General features: G+C 53.4%; 6 protein-coding genes across 6 annotated transcripts; 3 read left to right on the forward strand and 3 right to left on the reverse strand.

The window, feature by feature from the left end:
* Position 1: 1 nt before the first annotated feature.
* Positions 2-2817, reverse strand: CDEST_14655 (Putative SH3 domain, BAR domain, AH/BAR domain superfamily, SH3-like domain superfamily protein). The gene is made up of 4 exons (XM_062930811.1): positions 2451-2817; positions 1735-2240; positions 1241-1672; positions 2-1185 (listed from the first exon to the last, which is right to left on the reverse strand). The coding sequence occupies exons 2-4, from the start codon at positions 1846-1848 to the stop codon at positions 307-309; spliced, it is 1425 nt and encodes a 474-aa protein (XP_062786862.1). The 5' UTR covers positions 1849-2240; positions 2451-2817; the 3' UTR covers positions 2-306.
* A 498-nt stretch (positions 2818-3315) lies between these two features.
* Positions 3316-5115, forward strand: CDEST_14656 (uncharacterized protein). The gene is made up of 2 exons (XM_062930812.1): positions 3316-5001; positions 5042-5115. The coding sequence occupies exons 1-2, from the start codon at positions 3371-3373 to the stop codon at positions 5064-5066; spliced, it is 1656 nt and encodes a 551-aa protein (XP_062786863.1). The 5' UTR covers positions 3316-3370; the 3' UTR covers positions 5067-5115.
* Position 5116: 1 nt separating this feature from the next.
* CDEST_14657 (uncharacterized protein) lies at positions 5117-6139 on the reverse strand. The gene is made up of 2 exons (XM_062930813.1): positions 5954-6139; positions 5117-5910 (listed from the first exon to the last, which is right to left on the reverse strand). The coding sequence occupies exons 1-2, from the start codon at positions 6080-6082 to the stop codon at positions 5128-5130; spliced, it is 912 nt and encodes a 303-aa protein (XP_062786864.1). The 5' UTR covers positions 6083-6139; the 3' UTR covers positions 5117-5127.
* A 2937-nt stretch (positions 6140-9076) lies between these two features.
* On the forward strand, positions 9077-12592 carry CDEST_14658 (uncharacterized protein). The gene is made up of 3 exons (XM_062930814.1): positions 9077-9411; positions 9672-11269; positions 11321-12592. Exons 2-3 carry the CDS (start codon positions 9797-9799, stop codon positions 12170-12172), a joined length of 2325 nt encoding a protein of 774 aa, XP_062786865.1. The 5' UTR covers positions 9077-9411; positions 9672-9796; the 3' UTR covers positions 12173-12592.
* Positions 12593-12793: 201 nt separating this feature from the next.
* On the forward strand, positions 12794-15356 carry CDEST_14659 (Putative cytidine and deoxycytidylate deaminase domain, cytidine deaminase). Its single transcript, XM_062930815.1, has 4 exons — positions 12794-12858; positions 12919-14228; positions 14301-15036; positions 15088-15356. Exons 2-4 carry the CDS (start codon positions 13602-13604, stop codon positions 15213-15215), a joined length of 1491 nt encoding a protein of 496 aa, XP_062786866.1. The 5' UTR covers positions 12794-12858; positions 12919-13601; the 3' UTR covers positions 15216-15356.
* A 1-nt stretch (position 15357) lies between these two features.
* Positions 15358-17931, reverse strand: CDEST_14660 (Putative nucleobase cation symporter 2 family). The gene is made up of 2 exons (XM_062930816.1): positions 17271-17931; positions 15358-17136 (listed from the first exon to the last, which is right to left on the reverse strand). The coding sequence occupies exons 1-2, from the start codon at positions 17349-17351 to the stop codon at positions 15466-15468; spliced, it is 1752 nt and encodes a 583-aa protein (XP_062786867.1). The 5' UTR covers positions 17352-17931; the 3' UTR covers positions 15358-15465.
* Positions 17932-19657: the final 1726 nt, after the last annotated feature.

The raw sequence follows: 19657 nt of genomic DNA on the forward strand, positions 1-19657 counted from the left end.
CGGCGGGTTTGTCTATTTCAGTATCTGGCTGAAGGCGCGTTCAAGGACAGAGAGAAGAGTGGCAAGAAGGATGTTCCTTCTTGTTGCTGGGGATATGTTACTTCTGCCCTCGTCACCGACCTGGGCCATGTTGCGTGGTCATGCCACTACAGTGCAATTATCTGCCCGGTTACTGATGCGACGCGGAGTTTGCGTTCCTCATAAAATTATCCTTCGATACAGAGCTGCTTTACTTCACCATTCGCGGCTAATGCAAAAACCCTTGGTGGCGGCATTGGATGACTTTAACCAACCTGTCCCAAGACCTCAGATGGCCTTGCAATAATTGGCAGGAAAACTACCCTTTACGCCGCCCAGCTCGCCCACCCACCAGTCCTGGTCTGTCCCTGTCTTCTTGACAATCTTGATTCTGTCTCCCTCACGAAAACTCAAGTCTCCCTCCCCTCCTGAAAAGTCGTACTGGGCCACGACGTACTCGTCAGGAGCCTTGAAGCGCTTCGCTGGTGGCGGTGGCGGTGGCTTCTTCTTCGCCAAGGCATTGCTGCGATTTGATTGAGGACCCGGTTCATGTCCAAAGTACTCCGTGCGTGAGCTTGTGTAGACCGGCGATACGCTGGAAGCGCCTTGAGGATGTCCCAGAGCTGTGGCGGTTGTGAAGTCAGTTGGGAGGCCAAGCTGCGAGCGGGAGATGTTGGTAGTGCCCGATTGCGGACTTGGTTGCGGAGAGACATCTGAAGCGAAGGCGGATCGGTTGACCGAGGTGGCTGAAGGAATTCGCATCACCCTCGGCAATGGTACTGCGCTTTCATTCATACCAGATGGTGTCCGAGAGAAGCCATTGCGCGAAGACACTGACGATGTGGAGGACGTTCGACTCTGTCCGTCATCGCCTACCCTGGCAGGTTGCCTCCAGTTCTTGCCGTGCGCTATGCAGCTGATGGACTCCAACTCTCTCTGCACCGGCAGAAACGATGCAGACCAAGCGGATACCACATTCGCCATGGGAGGCGGAGGAGAAGGGAAGTCTTGGTCCTCGCAGTAGTTGTGAAGCATGGTGTAGTACAGTCCGAGAAGCCTGTTTTGGATGCAGACATGAGAGGCTAGCAAGTGAGGAATGAGGGTAAATATAGCTTCGATGATAGGAGGTAAGGCATCTCGAAGGTGAGCGTCTGCAGCCTCGAACTCCTGTGGTAGGCTCCGTCAGCTGTTGTGACGCTCATCTCGACTGGCGAGTGCTTACCTCGGAAGCGCAAGACATTTCAAATTCGATCTTTGATAGCTGAGCCTCTTCTTTGGGCGTCCTTCCTGTCTTTTTTTGGAGTTTCTTGACCTTGTCCTGGGCCTTTTCGTAATCCAGCCGTTTGTTCTCGCGCTTTTTGATGGTTTTGCGAAGTGGCTGGATGTAATCGCGAGCTTCGGTGGCTGGGCGAATGACCTGCGAATCAATGGCTGTCACTTCTCCGATGAGCTCGTCCTTGAGGTCGGAATAAGCTCCACTAAGCTTGAAGGTGCGATCAAGCTGTAGTTGGGGCGTCACGGTGCCAGAGCGGGCGTGCCCCTCGGAGGCTCCAACGATTGGGTCGTACAGGCCCTCGTACTCCTTCACGATAGCCCACTGGCTAGTAGCCATGGCTACCCAAGCATCACGTAGAGTCTTCGTATTCTCGATGATCTGGCAGGAGGGAGGGATAAAGAGTCAGAATAGCAACGAGATACAGTTAGTTTAAAGCATACCTTGCCCAGCAGTCTCTCTGCATCCTCGTAGTCGTGTAAGACAGCGGCGACTTTGGCATTGTCGCCGGGGCTCTTGCTCATGAGCTTGCCAAACTGCCTTTGCATAGATTGCATCGTGAGTGGTAGGCCGTCGCGACTCACAGGGACGGCGGTCGATGTGGGGATGAAGAGAAGGAAGGGCGTGGCCTGAGTTGTTGGTGAGACGATAGTGAGATGAGATCTCAAAGCAGGACCGGGGGACAGTTGTACCACGAGGGCTTGGCCGTGGCTAGGTGAGTGACAAATCGACAGTATTGCACGGGTGAACTGCGACTCTCATGGCATATGAGTTGAGGAGTGGAAAGGACAGTTGGATGCCGGCATTGGTCTCTGTTCTGGTGCACTGGCGTTGCGACGGTTGGTGGAAGTAAAGAAGGGGGGTTGGACATTGAGGCAGGTGGAGGAAGGGCAGCTGCCGCTAGCGCTTCTTCATTGCAGATAGGTAGATTGCCTGCGGTACCTTGCTGCTGTAGTTTGTAAGTGGATGGAGCTTGCCTACCTAAGTAAGACAAGGTAGGTAGCGAGCGGGTGAAGGGAGGCAGGCAGGCGGGCAGAATGATGTGGGAGGGGTTACTTTTGGTCGACACAAGGTGAGGAGGGAGAAGCGAGCGGATGGTTACGTTAGAGGAGGGGACGCAAGTAATTTTGCAACGAATGGTGACGGTAATTGAACAAACAACCCAGTCAAAGCAGGCTCAGGCCTCGGTGATTTGTGCAGGTATCCGGTTCTCACTACCTGCTTGCATTCCTACGATTCAAGTTCCACTTTGCATCCTCCAGCGCAGGATGCCCAACATCAATATTACAGGAGATTGTCCTTGGGGTGAAACAAGAACACAAAGAGAGAAGGAAAACGGCCCAAAGCCGAGCTGCATAGTACGTCTGAGCCAGGCTTGGACTAGATGCCACGCCGCCGTTGCCTGTGGCAGTCACTGCACTGGCGAAGACTGGGCATCTGATGCCCTCCACTGATCCATCGAGGCACATCATCCAGTAGCACGCACCTTGGCCAAATCCACGTAGTCGTGTATGTCGTCAATGGGGAAATCGCGTTGATCCAGAAGTACAAGGCATGAGAATTGGTCTGGGCTCAGAGCTACTCGAGACTGAATGCTCAAGGCGGTGTGAGCCAATGCTTTGCAAAGTACCTTACTTTAGCTGCGTTCGGCTCCCGGCACGACTCGAATCCACCGAGCTTGGCCGTGGAAAAAGCGGCTTCGAGAGCCAAGCCGAACGAATGCCTGTCTTCGTCACCCCTGTCGCTCAGCCGCTGAAAGGTACTTCCAAGAGGTAAGGTACCTTGGTCAAACTTGCTGGCACCGCGGACAAAGTCGCAGCTCACCCGCCAAACAACCTGTACCAGGAGGCAAGCCAATAATCAGTATGTCACAATCCACGGTTGTTGCTGCATGGCCTCTGAAGTATACATACAAGCCATAAATTACCTATTCAACTGCTCGGTGATTCAATACGATGTTATTTGCTAACTTGATTCGTTCTTTAGTGGCGGATCGATGCTTGATATTGTCACGTGATACTTCACGTGGCTTGGCGTCGAATACCGACATTCTATCAACGCGTTAGGTCGCGTCCGCTCATGCTCTTCCATCTCGCAGGCCCAACCCTTCGCCACCCCACGCAATTCCCTAGCCTGCCATGGGTTGTGGTGCCTGCACACAAGGCAGTCTCTATGGCCGAAATGCCTCTTACCAGCCATAACAACGACCATAACCCGCCGAGCTTTGGTCTACCCATTGCTGCCCCCGTCTTGGAATACATCTGCCTGTTTACCCACGATCTGAAACGCAAGCAGAAGCGCTGGCAAGATGGTCGACTCAAATTCCACACGTTCAACAAGCGAATAATGGTGTACGATGAGAAAGGGAACTTCATCGGAGACATGCATTGGCGCGAGGACATGGAATTCGGAGAAGGCGAAGAACTCAACCTGGAGCGAGGTGCCGTTATAGTTCAGGTTGCCGAGTGCGTCGGCAGCAAGGACCAGGATCTCACCGCCCTTCTCGACAAGAGAGCCAGGGAAGTTGAGCAGAGACATGCTCGCTCTTCTGCCGCCACCGCGGATTTGCCTCTTCCTACTACGCGACTGTCTGCCGTATCCCAGAACCATCCCCAGGCCCAGTTCAGACAACGTCACCTTGCCGACGTTTTCAACACTCCCCGCGGGCCACAGGGAAGGGCTTCCATACCCACGACCTCCCCCTACGATGAACGCATCGCGGCACAGCAGACCTCCAGCCCCCAGGATGAGAATCAGAGACCTGCAAAGAGGAGGAAGAGAGATCTTTCACCGCCAAGCAAGTCCGGTTACGCACAAAATTTATTTGGCGCAACTTTGAACCTCTCATCTTGGACGGCCAGTGCTCCGGTGCGAAACCAACCTGCGAATACGTCTAGAAATAGTTCCCCGCCACTCGAGACAATACCGAACCTGCTCGTTCCTTGCAGAAATGGCAGACCATCGAGGCCGCGAACTTCCACGATTGTTGACCTGACAGACGACGGCCCAGTCTCAACAGAAAACTCCAAACCCTCGCCAGCCGTCGATCGGGAGGACTCCGCCAGTGATGCAACGGAGGCGCCAGCGAAGCGACCTTGTCTGGTACCAAAGCCGTTCAAATCACCAAGTGTTGGTATCCCAAGTAGTTACCCAACCCAGAAGGAAATCCAGCCTAATCCTGAAACCCGAAACCTCTCACAGTTATGTGGTCAGCAGCCTCAGGAGTATGCCGAAAGTTCAGGGAATATAGCTGCCAACCGCGGCATCCGAGAACTTCGCAACAACAAATGCAAACCAGCTTTGCATCAACCAGGTACTCAACCTAGCAACAGTATGCTTCACAGGTCTGCCCCTTGTCTACTAGAAGGACCTCCCGAAGCCGTTTGCGGGGACGTAGAAAATGCAGCCTTGAAACCAGCGACAGAAGAGCCCTTATCAAGATTAGCCGTAGATGCAGGTCCGGAGGAACCAAAGACGAAGCTCCGTATCAAGGCCAGGCAAAAACGCGGACTATTGATGATCGCAAAGAGGCCCACAACGAAGATTCTGACGACGCAGACGAACCCGCTGGAGACCCGAATGGAGGCGCCCTCCGAGGGGAAACGACATACAACGAGAGGTGCTTCGCCAGATTGTAGCCAAAACGCGAGATCGATTTCTCCAGTTGGCATGTTGCCTCACTTTATTGACGGCAATGTCAAACGCGATACGTCCGAGCGTTTGCCAGTAGGAGTGCGCAATCACAAAGAGTTTGAGACTCGCTCCAACCCAATAGTTGAAACCCCAGCTCAGTCCGAACCCGAACCCGGACCCGAACCCGCTGACAACGAAGACGATCAATCGTCAGATAAACCCATGCCGTCGAGTGTACCTAAGCTCTGGATGCGTAGGAGACAGTCTAGCCCTGGGCCGCATAGGGAGGTGGAAGCGATGACTACCCAGTCTGGACCGCGGTTGGCTTCTCTTGGGCGAAGGAGCGTGAAGAGCAAGGAGATCATCGGTTCCTTGACCAAACGAAAATCTCGAGGATCCGCTAAAAGCTGTGCCGCTACGGCGACGTCTGCACAAAAAGGGCTCACCGGGCCCCCGGAGAGCGATTCGGAAGACCGGTCTGCGAAGGAAGTCAACAATGCCAGAGAAGTGGAAACGGAGCCTGAAGCAGCGGCGCGTCTGGCCAACCCGGCAACGAGAGGACGTAAGGCGGCCCAAAAATCCGACGCAGCTGGATCCGTTCCGGAACCCGTGTTGCCTGCCATTCCAGACCTCACTGCCACTAGGCATGATGGTAGAAGGGCTAAGAAACCGGAAGCAAAGCTCAACTTGGAAAGTACCCAGGCAAAGAGAGAGACTTCAAACAAGCTCTCCGGGTTTTCTAGGGCTAACGGTGGACCCTGGAGCAAAGAGTCATTCGACTTGTTGGGGTGCACAAGGCCTGGGTGAAATGTTTTGGTGGTGCAAGAAATAAGAAGACGGCTCAAGAGGCGAAACCCAAGCCAACCCGCATCTTCTGTGTGGACATGGCGCTTGCGGTAACGCGATAACAGACGACGAAAACACAACCTCTGAATTGTACGGAGAATGCTAATGATTGGGCCGAATTGACGGGTCGGATGGACGGGCTTCCGGCGGGTGTTGCGGGGGTTCCAGTCCGCGCCCCATCACCATCACTTCCAGGTATCCCGAAAGATGCTGCGACCTTGTCCGCCTGAAAGACGCCTTCGATGCAGAATCACGCAGTCGGGCGAGCTGTAACGTGAAAGCATAGGGTACACGTCGGATGCATGACCACATACAAGAGGACGTGGGCTGTCCGGTAGCTTGGGATAGAAACGGTGAATTCAAATTGTCCTACCTCGCCACCCGCATGCACATCTCCCCGTCCCGTCGACTATCAATCCTCGTTTCTGCCAGAACAATCGACCAAGTGCACCGCTGATCCCGAGTCTTTGAACCTAACCAACCCGATGGTCTAGGCGGCTATTGGATCTCCTCTGAAGATGCACGGACAGGAGCTCAGCTTGACCAAGGACCACCGTGCTTCACGTAGCGTTGCAAATGCAGAATTTCGTAAACATCGCGCTGGAGTCTGCTCTGGCACAACAATGAGACTCATCCTGGCCGGCTTCTACGGAGCTAACAAGTGGAAACTCATGCCTGTTCATCCGGCCGGCGGTCATGACAAGACGTTAACCAGGACCTAATGAAAGCTAGAACAGCCTTCAAGCGGAGGCTCGAGGCTTGTTCGAAGTATCAAGAGCGTACAGTGCAAGTGAGCAAGCTAAGCACAGCGCCGATAGCCTCAGCAGTATTGCTTATCCTGCTGACTCTGCCACAGTGCAGCGCAATCACCATGACCTCAAACAGTTCGAGTCGGGATACAGGCGTTAGGGAGCGGGACGTGCAAGGCCAATAGCGTGGTCACAGAATATTGCTTCACCACAAGCAAATCATCCGCCCAGCTTTAGAAGCCATCACCGAAACGAAAATTTACATGTTGTGGTCTCGGAGCAGACCATGATTCCGGACGAAGCGGCAGTTTTAAAGTCATCGACAATTCAGGGTCAGAACCACTGCCCAGCTAGGTCTGTTCGTTGCCAATGGGTTTGCCCTTCAACGAAGTTTCTGGTTTGGCTAAACAGCTTGACAAACCAGCCTGGAAGCTATCGTCTAGGCGCGAAAGGGGTCTCACGGCCATTGGAAGACAGCTAAACCTTGATTCACCTTGCCAAGAACGACAAGGCCTGGAGATGGATGGTAACGAGAGTTATCAGGCTCTATTCCCTACTCTTGGACTTCCAAGGGCACAATTCTGGGAAGTCCACTCTGTTTTCCGAGATCATTCAGTGCCCTATTTTTCTCACTACCGGCGGTGTAGTTATGTTAATGAACAAGTCGATGATGTCCTTAAAGCTTGTAAGATGATGTTATGGGTATGGTATCTGGAAACCGGCTCTGGATCAGTTCTGCGAATACCTTTCTCCAACCAATTAAGGAGGCTGTGCGTCGTCAGAGCATCAGCCAATCCATAGTTAAAGAGGGAACAGCTTTACGAACTAGCTTGGCTGGATTTCATACAGATGAGACAATAGTACGTTTGCAGATCTTGGTGTTCGCTTGTGAGATATTGCTGGACTAGTGTAAAAGGTCGAGGATTCAGGAACCCGCCTGTCCCAAACGAAACTACAGAGTATGAGAGTTGCGAAGAAATTGCAGCTCCTACTTCATCTCGGGTGTTCTTCCAACGATGGACGGCTTCTAAGGCCATCGACCTACCCTTGCTATATTCTGGCTGTCCGGGTTCTTTGTCAGTCATATTCCAAAGTTTGCTTGGTGTATCAGGCCGTGTTCCTAGTGGCATCGGCACGTCGAATGTCTTGAGCTCATGATGCCAGCAGCAAACTTTTTCAACCCAAAAAACCCGTCAAGTGGAAGATAGTACAACATAGACGGAACAAGACGGCTTCAGTCTGGGAAAGCATTCAGGCAGAGAACCAGGAACAGACTTGGCGTTTCCAGCCAGATAAAGAGACGTAGAGAGCACGACGTTGTTCTCATACTCGCTTCCGCATCGCCACTACGCTCGTCCAAGTTATCATTTTGGTCGCCTATACCAGAAAGATAGTCTCAATCCTACGACCGTACGACCGAAACGGCTCCCTCTTCATGCCTGGCAATTTAGCGGACTACCTAGCCTCATTACGGCAGGCTCGAAACGCGACAAAGTACCGGTACTACTTATACATATGTACGTTCGGCTGAGATATCATCCCGGCTGCCTTACGCCAATACGGTCATCACCTTTTAAGGACCATGCGAAGTTCCGTTACGTCTATGGCGGCCTTATTAGCGGTGGCTGTGGGGTGTTCGCCAATGATTAAGGACCAGAGAGTAGGGAGAGATGCCACCAACGACACCCGCGAAACTGCGTCGAACCACACGCAGATGGAGTATGGAGGATTATGATCATGTCTTGTACACGTGTGCGATATTCTAGGAATGCGGTACGCCTTGTCTGTTCGCATGCTTGGCACGAGGAAAAAGAAGCTTGACGGGCTGGAAGTGGGAACCCAGAATGAGGTTGCATGTGGGGTTAGCCGCGCATCATTCCGAAGGACCCATTGCACCCGTATCAATCGGTTCTGTGGGTCTGGCCGGTTGAACCATTGAAGGCGGATCCCATATCAAGCTTCTTGTACTTTTGCAATGATAGATGAAGACGGACTTGCTACCTACCGCTCGAGGTAAATTGGTGAAGATTTCTGCGTAGTGTCAAGAGACATGTTACTCACAAGCCGCTCTTGTGCTGTCTTTCTACGCGTTTTTTTTAATATTGTGTACCCGTGTAACTTCAATAGGAACCGGCCGGCCTTGTTCACGCAGCCCAAAGATGAAATGGTGTCAGCGGAGCCGTCCGCAAAGAGAAAGATGGAATGGGGATCATGAGAAAGCTCGTACACTGGTCGTCTGCAGCCACAGGCGGCCGCTATTGGCCACAGGTTGACTCATTGCCATCACGTGATATAATCCCGAAGCATACATTGACCTATGAGAATCGAGATTTCTCGCCGAAAACCAGTACGTCTGGCTCGCAGCATGTGGGGTGCAGGAGCCAATAGCACAGCTTTCGATGGGTCTTGATGCTGCATTACTCGTACATGATTGGTCATCTTGCGAAACAGCGTCTTGTCGGCGCTAAACCTCTTTCATCTCGCCGACGGACTCAATCAAAACCACCTGCTGCGCCCTGCTGGGGTACCGATGTGCAGCCATCAGCGGCCTCACAAGGTGAAATAACATCCATGACTCCCGCCCGGCAAACCCGCCTGCTTCCCTCCTGACTTCTCTCTCTTTTTTTCTCTACCCACCAACATCGCAACATCAAACATCAGGCGCGCCAAGTGACAGACACGATCGAAGCTACTCCAAAGCTGGAGCAACTTCCTCTCGTCTGGTATTCAGTCATCCCTTCCCGTCCACACTGGTCCAGTCCGTTTATACCCATTTGCCGCCGATTGTTTGCCCTCTGCGCACAACGCAAACGAGACCAACTACCCAAAAACGAGCCTTGTTATATCGCGTCGTGCTTCTCTCAAGACCGCTGAGAACTGCTTCTTGTCGAGGTAAGCTTCGTCTTCCGTCTTTGTTGACGTATCCCCCACCATGAGACCGGTCGCCTCCACAGGTAGCGCTCAAATGTACAAGACTGGAGGATCAGACCAACCCCAACCCAGTCATCGAATGTTTTCCTGTACTGCTATCGCTCCCATGTGCAAATAGCCCCTCATCTCACTATGCTTCATCGACCAACACGAGCAAGTGACACAAGCATGATGAGACAAGAACAACATATACTTACGGAGTACGCTAACAGCAATAGAAGGTACACCTAACACCTACTACATCCACCAATAATTACTCGGACGTGGCCGCCGCAAGGACTCGATCCCCGTCACCATATCCTCCACCTTTCGCCGTATCCCTTCTTTGATCACCACCATCAACGCAATGTCTGGCGTAATACACAACAACGCGGCTACTGCCCCTCAAGGTTTCTCCATCTCGCAGCCCTTCCTCGGCGCTGCTTTGCAGTTCTACCCTGAGATGGGTACCCAGCAACTCGACGACCTCATCCACGCCTACGTCTCTGGCTCTGCCTCCATCCTGGAGAAGCGTGCCACTGTTTCCATGGACTTCTTTGCCTACTCACAGCTCACCGGAGAGACCTTCAAGTACTATGCTGTCGCTGGCCAGTCCTTGAGTTCCACAACCTCGTCCGTCGAGTCCAGCCCCATGCAGGACTCTAGCTACAGCTCCAACTTCGTATCCCCCGTCATCTCCGACTGGAGCTGGTCGCAGTCGACGCCCAGCTCGGCTTCCGTCTCAACCCCAGCGTCAGTGACCCACGAGACAACGCTTCCAAAGTCCTCGAAGAAGGCCGGTTCGTCGGCGGCGAAGTGTCAGGCCAGCGACTTCTCCCACCTCCCCGGCATGAAGATCATGACCAAGGATGGTCGGGATGTCACGAAATCAGCCTCCCGCGGTTGTAAGACCAAGGAGCAGCGCGACCACGCTCATCTGATGCGCATTATCAAGGCTTGCGATGCCTGCAAGAAGAAAAAGGTCCGCTGTGACCCCAGCCATAAGAAGCGCACAGCTGCTCAATCTCAGGGTACCAGTACTGGTCCCGCTCCGATGCGCATGGCAAAGAAGGTCAAAACTTCTGCGAAGAATACACGTGCAGTTGCCGAAAGGTCACCGCACCAGAACGCAACATCTGCAGAACCATCATTATTTCCAGAACTATCCTCTGCTGGTCTTGATATTCCAGACATGTCAGTCGACCTTCTAGAGTCTTGGGAGTCTTTTGTTCGGTTCGACGACGAATCTGTCGATGCTGGCGGTCCCTTCCTCTACGACTTCTTCTCCGACCCAGCGGGCCATCTCACATCTGAGTCGAGTCAATCCTCCGCCGTGCCCTCGGCGGTATTCGCCCAGTCGCAGGGTGGACTTGATGCGCTGCAGATCCCGAGCATCAGCAAGCCATTCCCCGATGAACCTGCAGTTTGCTCGCCTACCCTCCCGTACCTGGACTCCGCTGCACCCGCGAACAACTACGTGGACTTCAACCTCTACTCGCCCGAGCCAAGCTTCCTGGATGATGATATGGAACTGCTTACCGACATTCGCCCTGCCATCCGCAGGAACCAGGGCACTCCTTCGCCGCACAGCGGCCTGGCCCAAAGCGGCCAGTCGCTGTCCTCACCACAAGTTGATCGTGATCGTTCACCAGCAGCATTGGATGATCAGCGGTCAGCTGACTACGGGGCGACCTCCAACGAAAGATCTTTAGGAGAATCCAACTTCGAAGATCATCGCTGTCGCTCGGACCCACGTGGCGATATCCGTCCAGCTTCATCAACCCTCTTCGAAGGGTTGGAAAACACGAATCCATTCCCTATGGAACAGAACGTCTCACCGGTGCGTATTTCTCATTCAACGCTACAAGCACTCAAACTGATCGTGGAGCAGAGCGAGTCGGTGTCTCAATGGGTTGTTTCCAACAGCCTCTCAGCCGCCCAATCAGTTCATTCATCACACGTAACGGATGGAGACCTTCAACCAACTCAAGTTCCACTGCCACACGTCAAATCTCCGTCTATTAGTGTGCTACGACAAGTAGGAGAAGGAAATGCGATCGCTGGCAGAGCTACTGGTCGCATACCGTCATCCTTGGGAATCGTGCTCTCACACTTCCCGAGCTCGCCCGAGGAGACTGCTTGTTACATGCAGGCTACAATCACAACATTCAGCCGCGACGATCCAGGGGCAGTCGACAGCGGAACGATTGCCACTTCATCGGATACCCATCTCCAGGTGTCAGCGTCAAGGCTTTCGGGAAGTCGTGCCTCTTCTGCACCGCTCAGTTCTAAGCCCTCCGGTTCCCAGGTCTTCGGACTAAGCGGGACGCAGCCACTAGCAACAATGGAAACGGGCAACGACTTCGCCTGGAAGCGGCGCCCCCGTGTCGACGACTTGTCCAACTTGCAGCTTCTCATCCATACAGCGCTCCTTGTAGCAACGTTTGGTATGGTCGTTACTTGGCATGAGGCGCAGTCATTTGTCAGCGGGGTTTTCCAAATCGCCTTTGGTCTGGCCATGTACCATGCCTACCAATTCATCTTGAGTCAATATGACTCGGGACCGCAACAGAGTCTTCTCAGTACCACGCCGAAGCCGCAGGGCTTCAGCAATGGCGCGAGGCTACTCTCCTGTGTCAGCATGAGACTGCGACATACCTGTCGTCAGAACCAGGACGTTCATTGCCGAATTACACCGGCACGGACGTCTAGGATTCTGAGCCTCGCGCAAGCGTTCTCGTGAGCTCTTACGTCGACCTGCGGCCCGGACTTGGTGGTCTTGGCCTGTATGGATAGGGAAATATGCCGTGGTTTTCTTTGCTGATGTTTCTGGAGCGTTGGTTTCTGAGATACCCCTCTGTTTTTTGATGAGACGCGTAATTCTCATATAGGGAAGCGTGTCGGCTATATCATCGGGCAAGATGGTGTATTGACTGCCCAAGCAGGTTCAATACAGGAAGAAGGATATTAAGACTGCCTATTAGTCCAGCCTACTTTTAGTGTTGCTCTTGAACCGCTTACAATACACTGCCTTGCTCTCATATCCGCAAAATCACGCTGTCGGTGTGCCATACCCGTTTGAAGAAACAATATTGATTGCTTCAGGATCCTTGGATGTTTCTTTGAGTTTCATGTCTCGAGTGACGAGTATTGAGGTTTATCTGGTAGCATGCAGGACATGCGGGGCAATTTTCCAAGGGCATACATAGCTGGAGTTCAGAATCAAATGTTTAGAGCGGCTTATGGTAGACTGGTAAATGGCACCGGCGGTGGGCGGGTGGTGTCACGTGACAGTTTGTGTTTCCACCCAGGTGCAAACTTCATCCGTTGCGCATAGGCAAGGTGACTCTTCCCTCCCCCTTCCATCCTTTTCCAACCAGGATATGCCTAGATTGGCAATTTTTATCATGTTAAGTAAGACTTCACAAGGTACTTGCGTAAAATCTTTATTTGACTCCACAATACTGTGATTGTGCTGACACACCTAAGCCATCATTATCTCACTTACTTGTGTAATTTCTTAGTGATACATCACTTAAGGCAACCCAACAAGCGCAAGGCACTCTCATTACTGGCGGACCTTTAATATGTGAGGATTCTTGTTGCTGTTGTCATCTCTTGCTTTGCTGCGATCTCCAACAAGTTGTCAGATTATCTGGCCTCTTTGAGCAAACAACACTCAGATACTTGACTCCCCAGAGACACCATCAGAGCAGTGCGACCTGTTCGTCAGAAATCCAGGATACTTGCTGACCTGAAACGAAGACTCAAGTGCTTCTGCTACCTCAGGTCCTTGGTAAATAGGAATCAGCAGGAGATTCCGCATCAGGGGCTGGTATACATTCACAGAAGCAAGGGGGTGCATAGACAAGAAACATCATCCACAAACCAGCAAAGAGCCTCATTTGAGAACTACACAGATTTTCAAGAGGGTTAAAGGCAGTGGAGCAGATAGCTGCAAGCTTGGGATACAGTCTTATCTATTGTGCTGCTAATACCCAGCCTCTCGCCACACAGGGCTTGTTGCTCCAGGTACCTAGCCAGTCAACTACCTTCCTTGCAGTGGCCTGGAGAAGGCACAAGCGCCTTCCATACCAAAGGCTCTGGCTCATTCCAAAAACCATCAAGGCATAGGTACCTAAGTCGTACCTGAATGGGGTGTAGTGGCCCAGATGGCAGGTACCAAGGAGATTCCTTCCCCCCAGGCCAATATGGAGGCGCCCTCCCTTTCAGACTCGCCCTCGGGACCTGGGCCTACATCTCAAGGGAAAGATAAAGGCAAGCGGCTTTCCTCGACAAGCAAGTTCATACAAAACATATTCTGCCGGCTCATCCCCTCTTATTCTCCTAACCCCAAACCCTCTTCACCCTCTACCACGACGCCATCACCAACGGATACCACAACGGCAACATCGCAACATTCGACTCAACCAGTTCAGCAACCGCGATTGCCACTTATATCGGAAAATTCAGAGATGGCAGCAGTTTCCGTTCGATCCAGCGAGCCCGCTATTCCCTTGGTCCCTATTGACTATGTTCCTTCTCCAGCGGCTTCGGAAAACAACAACAACAACGCCGCCACCGACGACGACGACGACGACGACGACGACGACAGCAACAAGGAGAACCAGCACAAAGCTTCCACCTCTGCGGTAGTTGCCCCGGCTGCAGCTCTGGGCCGGATGAGCGTCGAGTCCACATCTCGATCACGACCATCGGCCTCTATTCCACAAACAACTCTGACGCCGCTGAGCGACAGACCTTTGCACCAAGCCTTCATGGACCAAGCCTTAGACATGGTAAGCCGCACCCATAGATTGTCTTGCATTGAAGTCGAAGCCAGGACTGGAAATACCTAACTGAATGAAAAGGCTCGCCTCGCTCTGAAAACCAACGAAACGCCAGTAGGCTGTGTTCTTGTCAATGACGGATCTGTCATCGCGAGAGGCATGAATGCCACCAACGTAACTCGGAATGGTACCCGACATGCCGAGTTCATGGCATTGTCCGCCTTGCTGTCTTACCGACCCAACAATAGTGAAGAGGTCGTCGATGCTCAGCTTCGCCAGCAAGCCAGCGAACGGTCTAAGCTTGATATGCCAGACGATGAGGCGGACTTCTTCCCCATGGACGACGAGTACGTTAAAAAGGGTCATCTGTACCCCTACGGACAAAAACTCCACCGTGCCCCACGAGTTGAACGCTCCATTTTGAGAGAATGTATTCTTTACGTTACGGTCGAACCTTGCGTCATGTGCGCTGGTCTTCTTCGACAACTCGGCATCAAGAAGGTCTACTTTGGCGCCGTCAACGACAAATTTGGCGGCACCGGTGGTGTTTTTAGCATCCATAAGAATTCAACGGACACTCGCCAAGACCCAAATCCCGTCACTGTTCTCAGGCCCCTTCAGACTTCCACCAACGCCTGCAACCTGCCTCGGCCGGCCAGCTCGGCATCCGGTAAGAGCGTGTTGGGCAATGGTCGACCAACGAGCCAGGGAGGTGATGGCGGTAATGTCGAGCCGGGCTTCGAGGCAGAAGGTGGCTGGGGTCGGGATGAAGCCGTCAATCTTCTCCGACGGTTCTATGTGCAGGAGAATGGCCGAGGTAAGCCGACGGTTTCCACTCATTCGATTTGTGTCGCTTACGTTTGCATAGCACCGGTGCCGCGGAAGAAGGAGGGTCGCGCTGCTAGACTTGCCGCCATGGAGCAGGCTGGAAGTGACGCTGGGACGCCGGTGGCCCCCCAGTCTTCAGACGGCGACGGCGATGAGGGCAGCGCTTGAGAGCAACATGTTGCTTATGCTGAACTGGGACCTGTCTCGCAGTAACACACGGTCCGGCAAATTCATCGTTGGTAGGCATATTTACTTTGATAATTAGACTGCTCATAGTGTACATTCAACGCCCAGTAAACAATAGGCCTCCGGACGTTCTTACTCGGCCATTTTCCCCAATCCCTTTCAGAGTGGACGAGTATATATGCTACTAGCGGTGCCCCGCAAGATCCCCCCGTAGATCATGTTCTTGCTCTGACTATGACGATTTGTCACCGTGTGGAGTGATGGTCTCACCAACGTCCCTGGCTTTGCCATTCATTGAACCCCCCTGCTCGGAGCTGGCTGTCTTCTCGAGGGGTCTAGGCTCGGCGTTGTTGGCGGATGTGTTCTCGACTGCACGCCAAAAGTCTTTCTTGCCCTTGAAAAGACGGCGGACCCAAGGGGGCAAGATACCGCCAGGGACGCGCCAGGTCCAGGGGTCTTTCTCGTGTTTGTTGTGGGGAACGATGCGCCCACCGGAGACCTTTTCAAGGACCCAAATAAGGGTATTGATGAGGATGTAACTGCAGACGCCACCGATGAGACCATCGGCGATTGAGTATGTGAAGGGCATGAGAGCCAACGTGATGAAGGCAGGGATTGCATCACCTATGTATCTCCAGTTGATCTCGACAACAGCACGAACCATCATGGATCCGACGAGAATCAGTACACAGCCAGTGGCCCACGGCGGGATGGAGGCGAAGATGGGGGCGAAAAAGATCGAGATGAAGAAGCAGAGTCCTGTAGACATGGCGGTCAGGCCCGTCTTGCCTCCCTCGGAAATGCCAGCTCCAGACTCGACAAAGGCCGTGACAGGAGGAGTTCCGAAAACTGCACCAACAGAGATGCTGAGAGCATCGACCATGTAGGCGACGGACGAGCCCTCAAAGTCCTGGGTCTCCTCGTCGATGAGGTTTGCGAAACGAGCCATGGAGTAAAGAGTGCCGGTGCAGTCGAGAATGTCGACGTACAAAAAGGTGATAAAAGCGAGACCAAAGGCGCCGCTGTATCCTCCGACGTTCCAGTCCTGCACATTGAGGGTCCTTTGGATAGGGTGGAAATCGACAACCTTCTTGAAGAACTCAAATCTGGGGTCACCAAGTTTGTCGTATGGGAAGTAGGTGACTGCTGTGCCTCGGGGCCAGGAGATGATGCTGACTAGCAGGATACCGGCGAGGATGGCACCCTTGAAACGGTACATCATCAGCATGACGGTTAGAATACCGCCACAGAATATGCCGATCCACATCCTGGGGTTGCGCATCTTTTGGTCCGATGGACACAGGCCAGTTGGCAGGAGGGAATCTTCCGTACAACCAGCCAGCTCGAGGGGTGTCTCGGTGGCACCAACGATCAGGCCGATTCCCTCGCCGTAGGTCAGACCGATCAGGGTAAGGAACAGGCCGATGCCGACACCGGTTGCAAGTTTGATGCAACGGGGGATGGCACGGGCAAGCCACTGGCGCAAGCCGAGAAGGGCAAGACCGAAGAAGACGAAGCCCTCAATGAAGATGGCGGTCAGAGCGACTTCATAGGGCACGTCGCCGGTTCCGTGGAAACCGACGACGGAGTAGGTGAAGTAGGCGTTCAAGCCCATGCCCGGGGCGACACCGACAGGCATATTGGCGAGGAGTCCCATGAAGAAAGTGGCCAAGGCGGAAATGGCGGCGGTGGCAGTGACAATGTCGCGGTTGATTTCGGCGACACACAGTAAATAGTCAGTGTCTTCGAGGCAACTTGGGTCTTCCTCGTTGCGACAGACGCAGGTTCCGCCGGAAGCAGAGACGATGGACGCGTTGACGGAGATAATGTAGGCCATAGCAAAGAAGGCAACGAGACCGGCGCGGAGCTCGGTAAAAAAGAGGGATCCCTTGCGCTCGCGGGGCTTTTGTTCCGGTTGGTCGTCAGCGAAGTGCGTATCAAGCGTGGCGTACCGGCATCTATACGTTGCGCATGCGGGTGGATTGGCCTGGATGTGCCGCGGGAGGGCTTTCGGAACGGAACGGAGCTTGGACTTACATGGCCGGAGCCTTCGAGCTGGAACCACCGTCCAACCGGGCCGGCGGCGATCTTGGCGTTCCAAGTCTCGGTGAACCTCATTTTGGTACACTTTTTTCTCTTTGCCTCTTGGTTGTTGGCCACTATCTCAACGACGATGGGTATGCCCAAATCAGGGATATTTTAAGTGATAAATAAAAGATTCGAAGAAGTATGGTCCAAAAGAAGGAGTCGGTTCCACGGATATGGGAGAGATAATGTAACCCAACCGAAACCTGAAGCGAGGTTGGTATCAGATAGGGGCGCTGACGATGAGCTGCAAAAGCAAGCACAAGCAAGACTAGGCAAGCCTCAACTTGGTTCCGTGACAGCAAAGGCAGGGGACAGTGCGACGGGCCAGAGTAGGAAGGCCAATGCGGTGCCGATAGAAATGTGACGACTGCGGTCGGCGGCGGCGGCGACGACGATGAGCGACGACGAGGGGAGGAGGGAGGGCAAGCCTAGAGGGACGCCATTAAGGAACTGTGACGGGGACGACGGATGGTTTTATCAATGGCCGGGGAACCAGCGACCGGTAACGGACCAAGCGAGAAAGGGAAACGGGCCAAAAGGCGAAGGGCAATGGCCAGTCGCCTTATCGAAGAAAAATATTGTGCCATTATTTATTAGTGTGAAGGATTATCATTTGCTGGATCTTGTCGTCGGGGGGGAGGGGTGTGATGGGTTTTTTTCCTTTCGTGAATGAACAAGGGGGGCCGGAGGAGGGACTCAGAACGGCCGTGGGCCAGCTTGATGGTGATGGGGGCAAGGCATTTCCATTTGGTACTGATTGGTGGATCACATCGGCGGCATGGGCAACTGTACTCTTCTCGGGACTGCCTGCGTGTAAACTCGTGTGGTTGCTTGGCCGAGAACTGGGATGAGGGATTGGAGAGACTGTGAGTAAAGTGAAATGGGACGGGAGGCTTATGGGGTTCCAGAGTGAGTTCGTGAGAGGTGCATTGATGGGCCAGGCCAGGCAGGGCAAGGCCAAGGGCCCCAAAACTGCCCAGGTCTCAGGGCTAGCGCGAAGCCCTTATCCCGGCCTCCATTTTTATTTTCCCTCCTGTCTATCCGTACTGTACCTACCTCTCTACTTTACTTATAAAGTCTTGAATGCGGCGGTGCCTGTGTAGACATCAAGTGTAGAGTCTCGAACACGAAAAGATACATTGAATAGATGTATCGGCGACGGAACGCCTTTGCACCGGACACTACCCCTCTCGATGCCAGCTGCCGATGAAAAGGAGGAGGGGACCTGGCTAATTAGCAGGTAGGCTGCTAAGCCGGGCAGGCCTCTCTCTCTCTCCACTCTCGTGCTTGATGCATCTGCCACTTTGTCTGCCACACTGTGAACTACACTTGGAGTTTCCTCTTCCATGTGGATGTGGATGCTCCAAGATACACAGACGAGGAGGCGGCGGGGCGGCGGCGGAGACGGCGCTGCATATCATGTCCTGGCACAGCTAAAATCCTGATAACGTCGATAGAGGAAAAAACGTGAAGAGAAAGGTGCTGGTGCTACCAATCAGTACCTAGTCTAGCACATGAACCCATCTCTCCGTAATTGATACTTGAAGACGGCCCAAAGCCCGAGCACTTGGTAGCCATTCTCGTGGTGAGCCGGGAGAGCCCGTGACTACTAGGGAGAGATAAAAGTAAGACGAAAGGTCGGAGCAAGTGTCGTGGTACAAAGTGGGGAAGGACGAGAAGCGGTCGGTGTGGCTTCTTCGGGATTGTAACTGTCCGTCAGTTATCTCCTTGTCCTGGGGTATTGATTGATGATCTCTTGTCCAGCCACATAGCCAGGTATGCGCGATGCCTGACGCCGTGGAGTGAGAAAAAGACGCCCTGGAAGCAGAGACCAGAAATATGTACGCATACAGTGATTGATGTGTGTGAGACTTGGTGAAGCACGAGAGAGGCCGACGGCGCTTGCGCGCGGATCCGGGGCAGTGATTCAACGGCTCGGAAAAGGACGCGTTGTCGTAACAAAAGTGCGTGCAGCTGGGACGAGGGATCGGGTAGGGCGGGGCCACAATGTCAGACCGTGGCGGAAAAAAAGTTGCGGACACGGATACTTTCCAGCCACGGCTTGGGCTGAATTTGTGCGAGGGCAAGGTGCTTTTGGGTTTAAGACTTGGCTAACTACATACCTATGCGTCTTGGCGTGTCGGTGAGCATCAGCTGCAAATGCTGCAACCGCGACAGCTAATTCGACCACACTGGAAGGGTCCTGGCCTTTTTGGGTTTCGTGCTTATCATCATCTATCCTACCTTACCCTATATGCACCTTGCCATTTGTTCCCTCGTCTGCCCGACTAAGCTTACTTTGGCGGTGACTGCATACCCGTTGAGTGTCAACCCAG

Source organism: Colletotrichum destructivum, chromosome 10 (genome assembly GCF_034447905.1).
Source record: "Colletotrichum destructivum chromosome 10, complete sequence".
NCBI classification, from domain to species: Eukaryota; Fungi; Ascomycota; class Sordariomycetes; order Glomerellales; family Glomerellaceae; genus Colletotrichum; species Colletotrichum destructivum.

Bases quoted from the DNA above. Each gene is read 5' to 3' on its own strand.
- CDEST_14658 (XM_062930814.1), top strand. From the start codon at position 9,797: ATGTCTGGCGTAATACACAACAACGCGGCTACTGCCCCTCAAGGTTTC. The intron at 11,270-11,320 runs GTGCGTATTTCT...ATCGTGGAGCAG, and splicing joins TGGAACAGAACGTCTCACCG to AGCGAGTCGGTGTCTCAATG.
- CDEST_14657 (XM_062930813.1), bottom strand. From the start codon at position 6,082: ATGTGGTCATGCATCCGACGTGTACCCTATGCTTTCACGTTACAGCTC. The intron at 5,911-5,953 runs GTGATGGGGCGC...ACCCGCCGGAAG, and splicing joins CGGGATACCTGGAAGTGATG to CCCGTCCATCCGACCCGTCA.
- CDEST_14659 (XM_062930815.1), top strand. From the start codon at position 13,602: ATGGCAGGTACCAAGGAGATTCCTTCCCCCCAGGCCAATATGGAGGCG. The intron at 14,229-14,300 runs GTAAGCCGCACC...CTGAATGAAAAG, and splicing joins TGGACCAAGCCTTAGACATG to GCTCGCCTCGCTCTGAAAAC. The intron at 15,037-15,087 runs GTAAGCCGACGG...ACGTTTGCATAG, and splicing joins TGTGCAGGAGAATGGCCGAG to CACCGGTGCCGCGGAAGAAG.
- CDEST_14660 (XM_062930816.1), bottom strand. From the start codon at position 17,351: ATGAGGTTCACCGAGACTTGGAACGCCAAGATCGCCGCCGGCCCGGTT. The intron at 17,137-17,270 runs GTAAGTCCAAGC...CCGGAACAAAAG, and splicing joins AGCTCGAAGGCTCCGGCCAT to CCCCGCGAGCGCAAGGGATC.
- CDEST_14656 (XM_062930812.1), top strand. From the start codon at position 3,371: ATGCTCTTCCATCTCGCAGGCCCAACCCTTCGCCACCCCACGCAATTC. The intron at 5,002-5,041 runs GTCCGAGCGTTT...AATCACAAAGAG, and splicing joins GGCAATGTCAAACGCGATAC to TTTGAGACTCGCTCCAACCC.
- CDEST_14655 (XM_062930811.1), bottom strand. From the start codon at position 1,848: ATGCAATCTATGCAAAGGCAGTTTGGCAAGCTCATGAGCAAGAGCCCC. The intron at 1,673-1,734 runs GTATGCTTTAAA...CCCTCCTGCCAG, and splicing joins CAGAGAGACTGCTGGGCAAG to ATCATCGAGAATACGAAGAC. The intron at 1,186-1,240 runs GTAAGCACTCGC...AGCCTACCACAG, and splicing joins AAATGTCTTGCGCTTCCGAG to GAGTTCGAGGCTGCAGACGC.